This window comes from Anomaloglossus baeobatrachus, chromosome 1 (assembly GCF_048569485.1).
Source record: "Anomaloglossus baeobatrachus isolate aAnoBae1 chromosome 1, aAnoBae1.hap1, whole genome shotgun sequence".
Taxonomy (NCBI): domain Eukaryota; kingdom Metazoa; phylum Chordata; class Amphibia; order Anura; family Aromobatidae; genus Anomaloglossus; species Anomaloglossus baeobatrachus.
In genome coordinates this window covers 844420648-844434704 of record NC_134353.1, presented here as the reverse complement: position 1 = coordinate 844434704, position 14057 = coordinate 844420648, and the positions used below count along the sequence as shown (strand labels likewise).

General features: G+C 50.0%; 1 protein-coding gene across 1 annotated transcript in view; it reads left to right on the top strand.

The window, feature by feature from the left end:
- The window catches only part of RAD17 (RAD17 checkpoint clamp loader component), a 54508-nt gene that overhangs the window by 26225 nt on the left and 14226 nt on the right, over positions 1-14057 (top strand). Inside the window, exons 12-14 of the mRNA XM_075325151.1 lie at positions 8117-8205; positions 8681-8827; positions 9633-9779. Of these exons, the coding sequence (XP_075181266.1) occupies positions 8117-8205; positions 8681-8827; positions 9633-9779 (383 nt within the window). The remainder of the gene's footprint in view (positions 1-8116; positions 8206-8680; positions 8828-9632; positions 9780-14057) is intronic.

Below are 14057 nucleotides of genomic sequence, written 5' to 3'. Positions count from 1 at the left end.
CTCTCTCAAGGGACAAGTCTCAGCTCTATCAGTGCTGTTCCAGCGGCGTCTCGCCCGGCTGGCTCAGGTCCGCACCTTCATGCAAGGTGCGTCTCACATCATTCTGCCTTATCGGCGGCCCTTGGATCCCTGGGACCTTAACTTGGTCCTTACGGTATTGCAGAAACCCCCTTTCGAGCCCCTTAGGGAGGTTTCTTTGTATCATCTTTCTCAAAAGGTGGCCTTTCTAGTTGCCATAACTTCTCTCAGGAGAGTCTCTGATTTGGCTGCGCTCTCCTCGGAGTCACCTTTTTTGGTTTTTAACCAAGACAAGGTAGTTCTCCGTCCGACCCCGGACTTTCTTCCTAAGGTGGTCTCTCCCTTCCACTTTAACCAGGATATTTCCTTGCCTTCCTTCTGTCCGGCCCCTGTTCATCGCTTTGAGAAAGCGCTGCATACTCTAGATCTGGTGCGTGCTCTCCGGATTTATGTGTCTCGCACCGCTGCGCTTAGGCGGTGCACCTCTCTTTTTGTGCTAACCACAGGGCGGCGCAAGGGTCTCTCTGCTTTAAGCCGACCTTGGCCCGTTGGATTAGATCGACCATTTCAGACGCCTACCAGAGTACTCAGGTGCCTCCCCCGCCGGGGATCAAAGCACACTCGACCAGAGCTGTCGGTGCCTCTTGGGCTTTTAGGCACCAGGCTACGGCTCAACAAGTCTGTCAGGCTGCCACTTGGACTAGCCTGCATACCTTTTCGAAGCACTACCAAGTGCATGCTCATGCTTCGGCAGATGCGAGCTTGGGCAGACGCATCCTTCAGGCGGCTGTCGCCCACTTGTGAAGTTAGGCTCCACCTACTTCTTAGTTTTTTCTGTTTATTCCCACCCAGGGACAGCTTTGGAACGTCCCATGGTCTGGGTCTCCCAAAGGAACGATAAAGAAAAAGAGAATTTTGTTACTTACCGTAAATTCTTTTTCTTATAGTTCCGTATTGGGAGACTCAGCTCCCTCCCTGTTGCCTGTTGGCAATTTTCTTGTTCCGCGTGTTATCACCAGCTGTTGTCGTGGACAGAGTCTCCGGTTGTTCCGGTTCTTACTCGGTTCTACTTGTGGGTGGCTATTCTCCTTCAGCTTTTGCACTAAACTGGCTAGGACTGGCTACCAGGGGGTGTATAAGCTCAGAGGGAGGAGCTACACTTTTGAGTGTAGTACTTTGTGTGTCCTCCGGAGGCAGAAGCTAAACACCCATGGTCTGGGTCTCCCAATACGGAACTATAAGAAAAAGAATTTACGGTAAGTAACAAAATTCTCTTTTTTTTCTCTAACGCCTCATTGGGGGACACAGGACCATGGCTGTTATGCTGCCTATCCATAGGAGGACACTAAGTAGATGCAAAAAGTATTGGCTCCTCCTCTGCAGTATACACCCCCTGGCCGGGCCAGGCAACCTCCGTTTTAGCTTAGTGTCTGTAGGAGGCACATCCTTTCAAGGTTTTGTTATTTTTTGAGGGCGATGGTTTCCCTTAGGAACCGATCTCCCAATACCATCAACGGGCGGGAACGCGGAGTGTTGCCTCCACGTACCCCCTCCTGCTACGCTGGATCCTGGGCTGCCTTTTCCTGGACGACGGGTCCCACAGACACCGATTTTCCAGAGCCCAGGGCAGAGGCACAATTCCTCAGCCCCTCTTTGCAGGCTCTGAGTTAATACATTGCACCTGTGTGGCCGAACACAGCAGGCTGACTCTATTTCCACTGCCTGGACTGAGGCAGTGTTAAGGTGAGATCCCCCCTGACTGGTTTCCCAGACAAAGGGAGAAAGACGGTGCAGGGAAGACTCCCAGGACTGCTGAATTTACAGTCTTTATTCCCACCATAGCTGCGTGCTGGCTGGAGGAGGGGAAAGTCCCTTGCTGATTGCAGGGAATCCTGCAGAGAGAATCTACTGGTAGCTGTGTGCTGATTGGAGGGAGGGGGAGAAAAACTCTCACAGAGGCTCCCTTCCCGCCGTTTTTTACTGCCGACAGCAGGGGGGCACACTAACTTCTTCTTGGCGCTCTTTTAGCGCTAAGCCCCGACCCCCCCCCAGGAAAACGCGCGAAGTTCTCCACAGAGACTCCTTCCTGAGGACGCAGGGCCATCGGCTGATTCTGGAGAGGTACACCGAAGCAAATACAATCATTGCTTCCCACTGCTTCACTTGTAGCTCTGCATATCATTGCTCCCCTTCCTGGCATACTTCTATTAGGAACATGCAGAACTCTAAGGGTACTAAGAGTGCTAAGGCTCACATAGTCTATTATTCAGCCTGCACTGCCTGCCACGCTGAGCTACCACGTAAACACACCTCTTCTCTCTGTGAGTCCTGTGTCCCTATAGCCCCCCAAAACCCGCCCCCACCACCACCACCGCCGCAACCGTCAGCCCAGAGCCTAAGGCTCCCAGCCCACCGGAATGGGCACAGTTTCTGTCCCAATCCATGGAAAAACTGTCACAGAACCTGGTGCTGGCTATGCAATGTCGTCCTCCACACCCTTCTGGGCCCCTGGACGGAACGCAGCCTGAGGATACCCCTATGGAGGATTCTTCTGAGTTAATCCGGGCCCATGCTTCACCGGTTGCAGGGATCAGGAAAAGAACACACGGCCGGGTGTCTCCAACACTCTCTCATGGCACCCATGGCTCTCCCTCGGGAGCACACAGGGCAGGCTCTCCCACACGCTGCACGGCTTCTGAAGAGCTGGAGGAGGGAGAATGCTGTTTGTACCAGGATGATTCCTTGGTTTCACCCTCCCCAGATGATCAAACTGCAATAGACTCCCTTATAGCAGCAATCAACCAAACTCTGCATGTGGAGGATCCCCCATCCACTACCACTGACCATGTGGTCTCCTTTAAGAAGGCAAGGAAACCCCAAAAGGTTTTCGCTGATCACCCAGAGTTTCAGGATATCCTCACAAAGCAAAGGGAGAAGCCTGACAGGCACTTCGGTAACCGTAAACTCATAGAGTCCCGGTACCCTTTTGCCTCACCTGCCCCTAAGGGCTGGGACGATCCGCCCTCGGTCGACTCCCCCCCGGTCTCCCGCCTTGCCACAAAAACGCTCCTGTCTTTACCCGATGGTTCCTCCATCAAGGACCCGACAGACAGACAGGTGGAGCACCTCGCCCGCTCTGCCTTTGAGGCTGCGGGTTCCTCCCTCTCGCCCTCCTTTGCCTCTGTGTGGGTCGCAAAGGCGATCTCTGTCTGGGCAAAATCCCTTAACACTTCGCTTGAGGAATCCCAATTCCCTCATACCGTCACAGAGGTAACAGCTCAAATTGCCGCTGCGGCGGAGTACCTCATGCAGGCCTCCATTGATGCTGCTACCTGCGCAGCTTTTGCCGCCTCAAATACCATAGCCATCCATAGAGCTCTCTGGCTCCGACAATGGCGAGCGGACTCTGCTTCCAAGAAGTCTCTCACGGGCCTTCCTTTTTTTCCAGACCGATTGTTTGGCGAACGTCTGGACAAGCTCATTTCTGACGCCACGGGAAGAAAAAGTACCTCCCTTCCCCAGCTGAAGCCCAGGACGACCTTCACCAGACGTCCACAGTCCTCGTTCCGCTCCTTTCGGAACTCATTTGGTTGGTCGACATCCTGCTCTGCCCCCGCCACTAGCCGCGGACTACGCAGGGACTGACCTTCTCAGCTCTCCCCGAAACCCACTTCGTCATGGCAGCCTAGACCGAAACAGTCCAGGACTAGGGAGACTCGTCCATGACGTTTTCCCCCCCTCATGACTCCTTTGGCGCCCCAGAAGACACACTCATTGTAGGAGGTCGACTGCGGCTCTTTCAACACATCTGGCCTGCCGCCTCAGACGACAAATGGGTGCAAGACCTTGTGTCTTCCGGTTACCACATAGAATTTCCGAGCAGACCCCCCTAGTCAGTTCCTTCTCTCAAACCCCCCAAAGACTCGAAAACGACGCGAGGCCTTTTTCTCAGCAATTCACTCGCTCCAAACAGCAGGAGTGATAATACCCGTCCCTGACGACGAGAAGATCAGGGGTTTTTATTCCAACCTCTTTGTGGTCCCCAAAAAGGATGGGTCAGTTCGACCCATCCTGGACCTCAAACACCTGAACAAACATGTGCACGTACGGAGATTCAGAATGGAGTCCCTAAGGTCCATTATTGCATCCATGGTCGAAGGGGAATTCCTCGCCTCCATAGATATCAAGGACGCGTACCTGCACATACCCATCGCTCCAGATCACCAAAAGTTCCTCCGCTTCGCAGTTCAGGACTCTCATTTTCAATTCGTAGCCCTACCCTTCGGCCTTGCCACCGCACCAAGGGTCTTCACCAAAGTCATAGCGGCCGCCATGAGCATCCTTCACGCCAGGGGAGTAGTCGTTCTCCCTTACTTGGACGACCTCCTCATCAAGGCCCCCTCCTTCCGCGACTGCTCAACCAGCGTACAGATCTCCGTGGACACCCTATCCCGCTTAGGGTGGCTACTGAATATAGACAAATCATCCCCAGTCCCAGCATATCCATCACCTTCCTGGGCATGTCCCTGGACACCCGTCGGGGCTTGATCCTTCTCCCTCAGGACAAGGCGATCGCTCTTCGACAAGCGGTACGCTGCCTTCTACGTACTCCGTCTCGCTCCATTCGATTCAGCATGAAGGTGCTCGGCAGGATGGTGGCGGCTATGGAGGCAGTACATTTTGCTCAACTGCACCTCCGCCCACTGCAGCTAGCCCTTCTAGCTGCCTGGGACAAGAGCCCCTCCTTCTCTGGACAAACATCTTCACCTGACGCCTTCAGTCAGGTATGCACTCCGCTGGTGGCTTCGGTCCTCATCCCTATCGAAGGGGAGATCTTTTCTCCCAGTGAACTGGCTGGTCCTGACCACGGACGACAGCCTCCTAGGCTGGGGAGCAGTGTACCGGCACCACGCTGCTCAAGGACGTTGGACGCCCCAGGAGTCTTCCCTACCCATAAACATCCTGGAAATCCGCGCGATCTTCCTCGCGCTCAGGGCGTTCTGCCCTCTGCTAGCGGGTCGTCAGATTCGAGTCAAATCGGACAATGCGACAGCTGTAGCCTATATCAATCGACAGGGGGGCACCCGCAGCAAAGCGGCTTATCTCGAGGCCCACAAGATCCTCAGCTGGGCCGAATCGACGGGATCAGTGATATCAGCGGTACACATACCGGGGGTAGAGAACTGGGCAGCAGACTTTCTAAGTCGCCAAGGCCTGGCCGCCGGAGAATGGTCTCTCCACCCAGAAGTGTTTCTACACATCTGCACTCGCTGGGGCACACCAGACATGGATCTAATGGCCTCAAGGTTGAACGCAAAGGTACCCGCGTTCATAGCCAGGTCACGCGACCCGCAGTCCATCGGCACGGATGCTCTAGTCTGCTCCTGGCACCACTTCCGCCTGCCTTACATATTTCCACCTCTACCCCTGCTGCCGCGGGTAATCAGGAAGATCAAGGCAGAGGGAGTCCCGGTGATGCTGATAGCACCGGACTGGCCCAGGCGCGCCTGGTACGCCGAATTAGTACAACTGCTCGCAGACGTACCGTGGCGCCTTCCAGACATCCCAGACTTGCTGACCCAAGGGCCCATTTCCCATCAGAGCTCTGAAGCTGACGGCATGGCCATTGAGACCTGGGTATTAACAAGAGCGGGATTCTCCCCGCGGTTATCTCCACCATGATCAGCGCCCGAAAGCCTGCTTCATCCCGCATCTACCACCGTACGTGGAAAATCTTCTTTTCATGGTGCAGGGAAACTAACGTCCAGCCTATGCCTCTGGCCATCCCCAAAATTCTCGACTTTCTGCAGTCTGGCTTGCAAGCGGGGTTGGCTCTCAGTTCCCTTAAAGGGCAGGTCTCAGCACTCTCTCAAAATGCCGCCTGGCTCAAAAACCGCAAGTCAAGACCTTCCTCCAGGGCGTTTCCCATCTAGTTCCCCCGCACAAACGGCCGCTGGACCCATGGGACCTCGATCTCGTTCTGGACGGTCTCAAGAGGTCTCCCTTTGAACCTCTCAAGGAATCCTCCCTTGCTCTTCTGTCCTGGAAGGTAACATTCCTGGTGGCAATTACGTCCATCAGACGGGTTTCGGAGCTGGCAGCACTCTCTTGCCACGAGCTTTTTCTGATCTTTCACCAGGACAAGGTGGTTCTGCGCCCCCTTCCGGATTTTCTTCCAAAGGTTCCTACCCCGTTTCATTTGAACGAGGACATCGTTCTGCCTTCCTTTTGTCCACACCCAGTTCATAGGGTGGAAAGGTCTCTGCATTCGTTAGACCTCGTCAGAGCTCTCAGATATTACATATCCAGGACAGCCCCCTTTAGGTAAACAGACTTTTGTTCGTCATTCCTGAGGGGCCTAAGAAGGGACAGGCAGCTTCAAAGGCGGCTCTGGCTCCCTGGATTCGCTCTGCGATCCAGGAAGTCTACCGCTTGCAACTCAAGCCCATTCCTAGTGGGCTGCGGGCTCATTCCACGCGAGCAGTTGGCGCTTCGTGGGCCATTCGGCATCAGGCTTCAGTGGAACAGGTGTGTAAGGCTGCGACCTGGTCTAGCCTACATACTTTTTCAAAGCATTACAGAGTCCATACCCAGGTTTCAACTGAGGCAAACCTGGGTAGGAAAATTCTGAAAATGGCAGTAGAGCACCTCTCTCAGTAGGCGCTCCAGGCTGTCTGGGACTGGTTCCTAGTCCTTGGGTTGTGTTGTCTTCTTTTATGTTTCCCACCCATGGACTGCTTTAGGACGTCCCATGGTCCTGTGTCCCCCAATGAGGCGTCAGAGAAAAACGGATTTTTGTGTACTCACCGTAAAATCGTTTTTTCTTAGCCATCATTGGGGGACACAGCTCCCACCCTGTTGGGCCTTGGTTCTCTCAGTACCTTATTTGGTTATGACTCTTTTTTTTCTCATGTTCCTCTGTTGAGATAAGTTTTTAATATTTTTTTCTCCTACTGCTTGTGTACTAAAACTGAGGTTGCCTGGCCCGGCCAGGGGGTGTATACTGCAGAGGAGGAGCTAATGCTTTTTACATCTATTTAGTGTCCTCCTATGGATAGGCAGCATAACACCCCATGGTCCTGTGTCCCCCAATGATGGCTAAGAGAAAACGATTTTACGGTGAGTACACAAAAATCCGTTTTTTTTTTTCCTTTATTATTTAAAAGGGCCGTTGATCAATCGAACCAAAGTTTATTTTTCTGAATCATTGCCCAATATGTACGAAGTCGTGAACCAGTCAACAAATGAGCGAATACTTCATTTTGGCCAAATCAGCTGAAAAACATCAGTGGTCAGCAGCCTAAAATAACTGAGAACAAACTAACAAATAGTTAAATGTTTGCTTTCCCCAATGCAATCATTATTGGTGCTTGTGCCCTTCAAAGAAATGTGCCTGTGTAAAGGCCCCTTTACACACTGAGACTTTCTAGCGATCCCACCAGCGATCCCAACCTGTCTGGGATCACTACAAAGTCTCTGGTGAATCGCTGATGAGCTGTCAAACAGGCATACCTGGAAAATGACGCAACAGCGATATGGACCTGCAGAATGACCTAGCTAGTCATTGGGGACGTTGTAAAGCAGCTTTTTGAAAGGGAAGTCGCTAACGAAGTCGCTGTAAAGTCCCCTTTACACACTGAGACTTTCTAGCGATCATGCTGCACAGCAGGAAACAAAGGACCAAAGAATGGTCCTGAACGATTTGTAGCGATCAGCAACTTCACAGCAGGGGCCAGGTCGCTGATGTGTTTCACACACTGCAATGTCGCTGGGGAGGTCGCTATTACGTCACAAAACCGGTGACGTTACAGCGATGTCGTTTGCGATGTTGCAGTGTGTAAAGCCACCTTAAGAGGGCTCATGTGCTTGAAGGTCTTGTCATGAGTTTAGGCTTTTGCTCTGCGAACAGTTCAGACCCTCTTTAGTTTTGCCGCGGTATTTTCATATAGGAAAATACCAGCTGCATAGACACATTACAAAGTGGTGTGTGACATCAGTACATGCGGTTATAAAGGATCCCGGCCCATAAACTGTCCCAAACAGTAACTAGGATTAGAGCCCGTTATTCAGTGATGACCTCTTCCATATGTATTTCCAGGAGAGGTTCCAGAATCTGACTCTGACGGCCATAGATTGCCTGCCCATTTATCACAACATGACCGAGACCTGCTGTTGGTTCTTCCAGAGGTGAGACATTTACTTTCCAGTATTGATGCTCTTATGTGTGAATCCGGTGCACTAAAACGGTTTTTGACTGTGTTCTGTTTAAAGGCAAAGATTGTTCACATTATACAGAGTGAGTTAGCTGAATTTAGCTTTAGGCTCTTATTCCTTATGTAGACCCAACATATCCCACATTGTACATACACTCTGATCAGAGTGATTACAATCTATCATATGGCCAATGGATTATGTAGAGGGGCTACGCCACCATACAAATGCACAGTCTGTCTGGACCTGTACAATAGCTTTGTGAGCTTTGTGTAGAGTAGAAGATTTTCAGTACTTTATGGCACCACCATTTAGACTGGGTAATAAGGTTGTAGATACCGGTGAAGAATGTTTAGTGATTTCCAGACGTCTGTTACCCTTTTCTTTCTGGCAGTCTATATTTTAGGGTTTTGATATTTGTTCTGTAATATTTCTCTTGTTTCCCCCACAGGCCGTTGTAGAGAAGTCTCATATGCGAAGTGAATTATTTAATTTATATCTTCACCAAAACTACTTAGATTTCTTCTCGGATATTGATGATGTTGTGCGAGCCAGCGAGTATCTCAGTGCGGCCGATGGTCTCACTGGTGACTGGAATGTAAGGCTTTTACAGTTGTCATCTGTACTAATATGATCTTTTTATTTTCACTCCAGCATTTTTTTAATTTATTTTTTATTGTACCGCTGGAGTGTTGCTTTAAATCTAAGTTCCCTGCCCTCTGCATTATACTCGCCTGCCACCGTCTTCATCTGTTCTCACCGCTGCTCCAGTTTGTCTACAGTGATTTGTGACCTGCCAGCAGCTCCGGCGCTGCAGTCACAAATCAGTGTAACTGAGAGCCTCGTTCTGGATGTTATTGAGACGCATTGAGCGCTTGTGATGTAACTTCTAACTTTCAGCCAGTCAGAAGTTACAAGCATAAGATGGGGCTGAGGTACCGGACCGCTGCTAAAAAAGCATGAAAACGCTTTAGGGTTAGTATAAGACTTGGGGCAGGGGGCTTAGATTTAAAGCGCCGCTCCAGCGCTGAACCAAATTCTGATTACAATTCTGATACCCTTCCCAGCGCTCCGTATACCTTTGCCGCTCTTTCGTATTGAAGTGTATCGAACTGCAAATCCAGACACCGAGCACAGCTGAGATTAGCGCTCTGTGCAGTGCTCCACCTCATAGGCTGTTCCTTTTATTGCTGTCATAATCCATTTTTATTATAATTAAATTAAATATACCATGTGGAATTTACCAGTTAGCTTTTTCTCTTTGCCCTTGGTTAGGATTACAGTGGTCATGAGCTATGGTATTAAACACAGCGGTACTACATTGTGAAAATGGTTGTCTGGTATGGGTCTTTGTATGTGATTGCATTTTTCTTCATTTGTTTCCATGTGATTTCTCACTGCAGTTCCGATCTACGCTGAATGTGTATGGCTCTTCGGTGGCGAGCAGAGGGATAATACACGCCAATAGTTCCAGGGCTTTTGCCAATTGTCAATCAGGAGTTGGATTCCGACCTCTACATAAGCCACAATGGCTTCTCGTTAATAAAAAGGTACAATGTGTTTGATTCTTTAACACACATACTTTACTCACCTCTCTGTACCTGTCCGTTACTGTGCCATGCCATACATGTATGGCACAGTGCCGAGTATGACATGGCGTCAGAGCCAGCCATTGCTGTAGGAGCCCAGCTGTATGTATGCATCATCTAGGATCCTGTATATTTTTATGTTTACATGTAGTTTACTTGTAGTGTTCCCATGTAGTGATCCTGTATGTTTTTATGTTTACATGTAGTGTTCCCACAGTCTCCACATGTAAAGACTTTGACGGTGGGGGATCACTCTGTCAGTGCACTGGACGCAGCATGATCGTGGTTTGCCGAAAGGTGCCAATGGTAGCCAGAGGTCGAACAATGACCTCTGTCTACTATATACAGCAGACTATAAGATCCAGATACGGCAGATCTGTTTGACTGCCTTTTGTTTTCTTTTTGTTTGTATTTTTTCATGAAAGTAATAAAGGATCTACAAAATGAAGAGAATACTTCATTTGTGCAGCTCGGTGAATAGTGTAAGATTTAGAATGTTAAAAAAAAAAAATACAATGGCTGTGTTAATTTTGTGTTTTTGTTTTTTAATTTTTATAAAGGGTTAATAAAAGTTAGTTAATATGTTTTGATACCTGATATGGTGCGACAGATTAATTCAACTTGTTCCTGCAAAGTGCAAGTCCTCATATGGTTATGTCAAAGGAAACTTATAATTAATAGGAGCTGGAAAGAGAAATGGAGCTAAATAGGGTCTTATCCAATTAAAATTAAAGGAGAAACAACTCGGAAAGGCTCACCTTGTGCGATTGTGCAATTCACAACCACCATAAAACGCCGAGGCCGCTGCCGAACCCACGTGGAGATACCAACAATGGAAGGAAGAAAAGGATTAATTTTCTGCGCCTCCAAACTTCATGAGGACCCGATGAAGAAGCCTCTGAGGGCTTTGAAACGCGTTGAGCAATAGATCATATTTTATCCACATCATTTGGACTGGTTTTGCGGCGCAGGAGATTAACCTTTTTCTTCCTTCCAAAGGAAACATATAAAAATGTTATGGCTCTTGAAATGTCAAAGGGAAAAAAAAAGTTCTCTGACCAGAAGGCCCAAAATAGGTTAGTCCTGAAGGGAGTTGAATGAGATTTTTAGGATTTGACATTGGTGGGTGAATTGCAAGATTATCCATAAGCACAAATGATGCGGCTGAGCTGCGTATTAGACAGAGCGGTACTACATTGTGAAAATGGTTTTCTGTAGCCACTTCATTCTTATCTGGGTCCCTATACCGTGTATTATTCTTCTAACTGCTGCCATTATATACTGTCAGCTTCTCTCCAGCATAACAGGGCAATAAGTGTATTGTGATTGGAAAATTAATAATTATTCAGTCACCTATTACAATATGTAAAATGGTTTTCTCTGAGGTTGAAGAACAGTTTGGTACATTAGCTCATCTGGGTCACTTATTCCTACAACTTTTATGACATGGAAACTATCTTTAACAAACTTTGCATAATACAATTGTATAAGTAATTATAAGGAACGTAGTATTATAGAATTTAGCTTCCTTCTCCACTTATGAGCCACCAGTTCCCTCCCCCCCCCCCTCTCCCCTCCTCCTGAGGTGCCACATGTATTACACTCTACGGAAAGAGGAGTGGGGAGAAGCCGTGAGAAAACAGAGGAAGACACAGATTATGCTGAGCTTTCTTGCAAGTCTTTTGCCTCACCCCTTGGCTTTATTCACATTTACACTGCTTCTGCTTCTGTCTTTGTATGCTGAAAAGGAATGAAGAACAGGAATCCTTCTGTGTGCTGTGAATGGGTGAAATGATAGCAGGTACTCTCCTCCCACCAGCTCAGAGTCACTTGTAAACAAGAGAGAGCCTGCAGAGATAAAAACTAGTGAAAATTCAGGGTACAAAATGTACAATAGTTAAGAAAGTGTAGGGCGGCACTGGACGGTGGCTCAGTGGTTAGCACTGCAGTCTTGCAGCGCTGGGGTCCTGGGTTGAAATCCCACCAAGGCCAACATCTGCAAGGAGTTTGTATGTTCTCCCCGTGTTTGCGTGGGTTTCCTCCGGGTTCTCCGGTTTCCTCCCACACTCGAAAGACATACAGATAGGGACTCTAGATTGTGAGCCCCAATGGGGACAGTGTTGCCAATGTATGTAAAGCGCTGTGGAATTAATAGCGCTATATAAATGAATAAAATTATTATTATTTCTTTGTCGCTCTATTGGGAGACCCAGACAATTGGGTGTATAGCTACTGCCTCCGGAGGCCACACAAAGTATTACACTTAAAAGTGTAAGGCCCCTCCCCTTCTGCCTATACACCCCCCGTGGGATCACGGGCTCCTCAGTTTTCATGCTTTGTGCGAAGGAGGTCAGACATCCACGCATAGCTCCACTGTTTAGTCAGCAGCAGCTGCTGACTATGTCGGATGGAAGAAAAGAGGGCCCATACTAGGGCCCCCAGCATGCTCCCTTCTCACCCCACTTTTGTCGGCGGTGTTTGTTAAGGTTGAGGTACCCATTGCGGGTACGGAGGCTGGAGCCCACATGCTGCTTTCCTTCCCCATCCCCTTAGGGCTCTGGGTGAAGTGGGATCTTATCGGTCTCCAGGCACTGAGGCCGTGCTCCATCCACAGCCCCTGGGAATCTGCTGGACATGGAGCTGAGTATCCTCAGGGACATGGCCCTGCTACGTTGAGGTACTCTGTGTCCCCATGAAGGGGACCGCGCACAGACACACGGCAGCACTGCTGGGTGTGTTAGTGCGCCAGGGATGGCGGCGCTGCCCGCACTGGTGCCATCGCACACTACAGCGTTCTGGGTGTGTTAGAGTATTGAGGGACTGCCGCGCTAACCGCCGCTGCCATTTTTATCTCAGGCGCGGCTGGGACTTGTGGTGCGCCGGGGACTTCCGCGCCGACCAGGGCTTATATGCCGGGCCGCGCTTATCACTCTAGTCCCCGGCTTTTGCGGCCTACTCTCACTTCGTTACCGGCCACTGGCCTGCCAGTCAGGGTAAGGGCGTGACGCTGCACAGCACGGCAGCGCTGAGAGATGGAGCATGCTTTGCATACTCCACCCCTCTCACTGTACACAGTGTGAAACCGGATTCCCGCACTTTCTGGGGCACGCCCACGGCCTCCTCCTCTACACAGGACGCCGGCAGCCATTCATGTCAGTTTTTTCTGTGACTGAGAAAAGAGACAAGTTTGGGAAGACCCTGGCAGGGATTCTGGTGGTCACACACCCGCTGTGACCGGGCGGTAAGCAGCACCTGTGGTGCTGACCCCACTAGTGCCGAAATGCACATATAGATATATGCTTGTACGCTATACATTGCACTGTTCGGTCGCACTTTTGTATTTTGGCTATATACCCTCCTTGATGGTCGGGGGAGATAACAGCATATCGTCTGTGAAAAACAAGGGTGCAAAAGCACAGGTTTTTCTATGCAGCCTGTACAGCATGTACGGCTATACTGCCGGCAGGTTCCACGGACCCCAATTGTATGCAATGCACGGCCCTTGTGGAACTTACTCAGCCGGAGTCTCTGCTAATGGTCCAGGTGATGGGGACGGAGTTTGCAGTATTTACTTCAGACTTTCTGAGACTATGGCTAACATACTAGAAGCCTTGCAGTCCAGACCGGTCCCTCAGACCATGGGCTCTGTTGATTCATTGCCCCTGGTCCCCCCCCCCCCCAGTTGGTACAACAAGGTGCTCCTGGAGTGTCTCAGGGATCCCAGGGTGAGGGGTCTGACTCGGACCGCAGTCCCAGACCCCCTAAGCGACCTCGCTGGGAGCATCCCTCGACGTCACCGCATCATTCAGGGTCTCAGCATGGGGACTCTCTCTATGATAAGGCGGAGGTATCTGATCAGGATTCTGATCCTGAGAATGTTCTCTACCTGGATACACCTGATTGTGACACCGTAGTGAACGATCTTACGGCGTCCATCAATCATATGTTGGTTATTTCTCCCTCAGCTCCTACGCCTGAGGAGTCAGCTTCTCAGCAGGAGAAGTTCCGTTTCAGGTTCCCCAAGCGTACATGGAGTACGCTTTCTGGATCACTCTGACTTCAGGGAGGCAGTCCAGAACCACCAGGCTTGTCCAGATATCGTTTTTTCAAAACGCCTTAAGGATACACGTTATCTCTTCCCTTTTGACCTTGTCAAGGGCTGGGTTCAGTGTTCCAATGTGGACCTCCTATCTCCAGCGGCTAAATCCTTAGTTGCAGTGGAAGATATGGCTTCACTCA